The sequence below is a fragment of the Centruroides sculpturatus genome, unplaced genomic scaffold (genome assembly GCF_000671375.1).
Source record: "Centruroides sculpturatus isolate CEXI.00-Female unplaced genomic scaffold, Cexi_2.0 scaffold291, whole genome shotgun sequence".
Taxonomy (NCBI): domain Eukaryota; kingdom Metazoa; phylum Arthropoda; class Arachnida; order Scorpiones; family Buthidae; genus Centruroides; species Centruroides sculpturatus.
In genome coordinates this window covers 430,017-434,699 of record NW_019384514.1, presented here as the reverse complement: position 1 = coordinate 434,699, position 4,683 = coordinate 430,017, and the positions used below count along the sequence as shown (strand labels likewise).

General features: G+C 28.0%; 1 protein-coding gene across 3 annotated transcripts in view; it reads left to right on the top strand.

Moving 5' to 3' along the window:
• LOC111622519 (SWI/SNF-related matrix-associated actin-dependent regulator of chromatin subfamily A-like protein 1) overlaps positions 1-3,994 on the top strand; it is an 8,899-nt gene extending 4,905 nt beyond the window's left edge. For 2 of the 3 annotated variants that reach the window (XM_023364920.1, XM_023364919.1), the window contains exon 2: positions 1,734-3,993. In XM_023364920.1, the coding sequence (XP_023220688.1) occupies positions 1,783-3,858 (2,076 nt within the window). In that variant the 5' untranslated portion in view covers positions 1,734-1,782 and the 3' untranslated portion in view covers positions 3,859-3,993. Of the gene's footprint in view, positions 1-1,733 lie in introns of all 3 variants that reach the window. The other variant, XM_023364921.1, reaches the window with a different exon arrangement.
• The last annotated feature ends 689 nt before the right edge of the window (positions 3,995-4,683 follow it).

The window sequence follows — 4,683 nt, the reverse complement described above, 5'->3', positions numbered from 1 at the left end:
CAGGGTTTCAGAAAATGTGACTGCAAATCTAAATGTACCACAAATAGGCGTGCTTGTTGCAAAAACCAATTGCTATGTAATTCAAAGTGTCACCAATCTTTAGATTGCACTAATAAGTAAGTACAATTTTATCATATGTTTTGCAAATTCATTTCCCTAATAGTAATAATATTTTAAACTGTTTGATTTTTGTATTAAAGTTTTTTTAATTGATTGATGATTGATTCAATCAACTAATTTTTTGATTGTTTGATTGTATTAACTTGATTCTTTAGATATTGAAAATTAAATAAATAACGTTATGTTAATTTAAGCGTACAGAAACATTGCTGCTGTTCCAGCAAAACTCTTATTTTCACTTTACCGAGTGTCTAGTAGGTAATGTGCAGATTACCTAGATACTGTGCACATTACCTAGGTAATTTGAGAAATAGAACAATTTTAGCAACTTTAACGGATCACCCTAGTTAATGTGCAGATTAGCTAGGTAATGTGCACATTAACGGATTTCGAGCTTTAGCGGTAACATATATATGATCATAAGAGGAAGTGAAAAAATTTAAAGAAGTATTGTGCAATATGATATGTCTCAGAAACATATCTACCAGGGAAAGCTACAGTCTTGTTTCATATTTTCAACAATGACAGTAAAGCTGTACAAATGTACTGTATACTTTAATAAGTACTCTTATGTGAAAATGTATTGTAATGAGTTTAATAGATAAGATTTGTATTCTTGACTTGCTTCACTCTAGAAATAATAGCAACTGTAAGAAGAAAATTAATGATTTTTAAAATGTGCTAAATTTTGGGAATTTTCTTATTTGAAAAATTACAAAAAAGTACAAATTATATAAACACTTAATCATCACTAAATAGCAGTAGTAGGTTTTTTATTAAAACTAAAAAACTTGATTTTAGTGAAAATTTTAAGCAAGATATTGTAATTTTAATGTTTCAAAAAATAATAACAATAATAATAATTCTATGGCTGAGTCACAAATCATATAAAACTTGGACATCATAAATTTTTGTTAAACAACCATAAAATACCTTTATAAAATATGTACAATAATATGGAAATTGTTCTTTGTAAGAACAATACATAAAATATTATGGATAGCAAAGATGTATAGTGAAGATTGGCAGAAACCTGACTCCATTTTTCTTATGAAATCAATGCTTCAGTAAGTGTAATTTCCATAACTGTAGACTTTCCAGAAATGTAATGCTTGCAGATAATGATTGACTGTACTGTATATCATGTGGTTAATTCAAATAACTGATGGCTGGATAATGAAGAAATATTTTACTGCATAAATAATAATTGATTTATAAGATTATTCATAATATTTTATACATTAATTTATTTATTTAATTTTTGGAACACTGTGTTATTAATATTACTAATTATTTGTTATAAAATAATAATTTCTTTTACTGCAAGAAAAAAATTCAATATGCATTTAAACCAAAATGATTGCTAGTGAAATTCTGATTTTGACTTTTGATCATAGAATTGTGAACATAGACATTTTAGAATTAAATCATTTTTATATAATTTTTTAATATAATTACTATAATTAAACATTGCTTTAGTAGTAATTAAAATTTAATTATTGTAATGTTTGTATGAAAACAAATTCTTTAAAAATGTAATAAAATTAAAATTTTCAGACCTTTATAATTGTGTAAAATAACAATCATTTTAAAAAATAAATATTTTATTTTAGGCATCACAACTATCAAGATTGTATAAAAGAATAAAAAGGAGGGTGAAAAATGACATCTATTGTTACACTCAGTGAGGAACAAAAACGAAGAATAGAAGAAAACAGAAGAAAAGCTCTTGAAAAACGTGCTGCAAAATTACAAAATGCTTCAGGAACAAATGGATTTATTAACTTACAAAAACAACAATCAGATTTTTATAATTCAAAATCTGATGATAGTAGACTTCCTTCTAAGAAAATATTTTCAAATAAAACATATAACAATAATAAAGTGTCAACAAGCAACTGGAATCATAACAACAATAAATTTTCTAAAAAAGCTAATTTGCCAACATCTGATAAACAGATTACAGGAACATGTGTTCTTGTCTCACGTTCACGTTTTATGGTTGAAATAGGCTATCATTCTAAATTAATTGAACTTTTTCGCACTATTCATAGTAAATTATATGATGCTAAAGAAAAAAAGTGGAGTTTTAATATTAAGGATCATAATACTCTTATAAAGGCTACTAAAACTCTTTCTCCTGAAGTGGTTATAACACCACTTCCAAAAATAGTTGTTAAAGTTTTTTCAAAAGATGAAGATCCTGAAATAAAACTTTCTCAAGATCTTTCAGTTTTGGATTCCTCATTACTAGAAAGTTTGATGCCTTTTCAAAAACAAGGAGTAAGTTTTGGTATTAGTCTTGAAGGAAGAGTTTTGATTGCAGATGATATGGGACTTGGTAAAACAATTCAAGCAATTGCAATTGCAAGATATTATAAAGAAGATTGGCCAGTTCTAGTTGTTGCTCCTTCATCTGTACGTTATACTTGGGTTGAAGCATTTTTGAATTGGTTACCATTTCTGAAAAGGAGTAATATAACTGTTGTTAACACTGGCAAAGATGAAATAGGTAATAATAAAATTCTCATTACAAGTTATGATTTACTAAAAAGAAGAGCAAGTGAATTCTTATCAAAACGATTTCAAATTGTAATTATGGACGAATGTCATTTTTTAAAAAATATTAAAGCTGCAAGAACTGTTGCAGCAAAACCAATAATGCGACAATGCAAAAGATTAATAATGCTATCTGGAACACCAGCTCTGTCACGTCCTATAGAATTGTATTCTCAGATTTCTGCAATAAATCCTGAAATTTTCCCCCATTATCATGAATTTGGTTTACGTTATTGTAATGCTAAGAAAATGCCTTGGGGTTGGAATTATGATGGTTCATCAAACATGAATGAATTGCAGCTGTTATTAGAAGAAACTGTTATGATCAGGAGATTAAAATCAAATGTAATTTCTCAACTTCCACCTAAATCTCGTCAAATGATTCTGCTAGATCCTCATTCTATTCAAATTAGAAAAAAGGTTTTTGAATCAATGTCTGCAGATTTGTGCAGAAAAGAATTGAAAACTATGGAACGTAGAGGAATATTACTTGAGTATTTCAAAGAAACAAGTCATTCAAAATTAACAGCTGTGTGTGATTATATTAAAGACTTGTTGGAAGGAGGAAAAAAATTTGTTTGCTTTGCACATCATAAAGTCATGTTAGATGGAATATGTGAAGCAGTTGAATCAACTAACTCTAAATATATCAGGATTGATGGTTCAACAAAATCTGAAGAAAGAAAAGACTGTTGTGACATATTTCAATTTAATGATGAATGTAGAATTGCTGTGTTAAGTATAACAGCAGCCAATGCAGGTATCTCACTCACATCTACACATTTAGTAGTATTTGCTGAATTGTTTTGGAATCCTGGTATATTAACTCAAGCAGAAGATAGAGTTCATCGTATTGGTCAAGAAGATTCTGTGGTTATTCAGTATCTTGTTGCTCAAGGTACAGCTGATGATCATATTTGGCCATTAGTACAAAGAAAATTGAATACTTTAAATAAAGTGGGTTTGAGTAAAGATAATTTTTTTGATGCTGATATGAAAAGGGCAAGAGATCCTTTTCAACCATTAATTTATCAGTTTATGGAAGATACTAGTGGTGATGATGAGTTCTGGACACAAGTTTTGAAGGATGAAGATGCAAAGTTAAAGGATAAATTAGTTACTGAACCAACTACAAAAAAATCAAAAGTTCATACTTTGTATGATATGTTTTCATCCTAATATGTATTTAAGATATGCATTTTGTACAATTGTATTATTGAAGATTTAAAGTATCTAATCATTGATAATTTTCATATAATTGACATTGTTGATATAATGCAAATTTACTTCAAAATATTTTCTTTGATTATATGATAAAATTTTTTATTTATCATTATTAAAAATTTAATTAAGAAATTATTTGAATGCTACAGTGAAGAAAATTATTTCATTTTCAATATATTAAATGTAATTTTGAATTATTAAACAATTGCCACACTTTATAATAAAAATTCTAACAAAATCATTTAGTCTAGTAAATTTTTATTTTACAGTAATTGATTTTTAACATGTTTAATTTAAATAATCATGACTAAATAGTATCCTGCATTTGGTATAAGCAGTAATAGGTTTGATAGGAGGTATATACCAGGGGTGGCCAACTTTTGTGTACGTAAGATCTACTTTTTATCTTAAAAATGTGTCGCGATCGACTTGTCGTAGGGATAGTCTAAGTGGCGAGGGGATGGTGTGAAATACTATGTTTAGATAAGTCAGAAAAGCCACAATTTAATTTAAAACCTGAAGAAAAGATACTTACATTGTAAACAGAAGAAAAATTGAAACTCAACGTTGTCACTTTCGGGGACCATCACTTCACCCTTCCTCTTTCTAGCGTGTCCCGACCACTCACTCTGTCGCTCTTCCCACCNCGTCGATGACATTTTTTGTGCTTAACGATTTTTTACAATGCCAGAAAAGTTAGCTTATCTTAGCCAAAAAATTAGATATTGCAAAAATATCCTTGAAAAAATAATTTTAAGGATATTTTTAATACGATGCAAG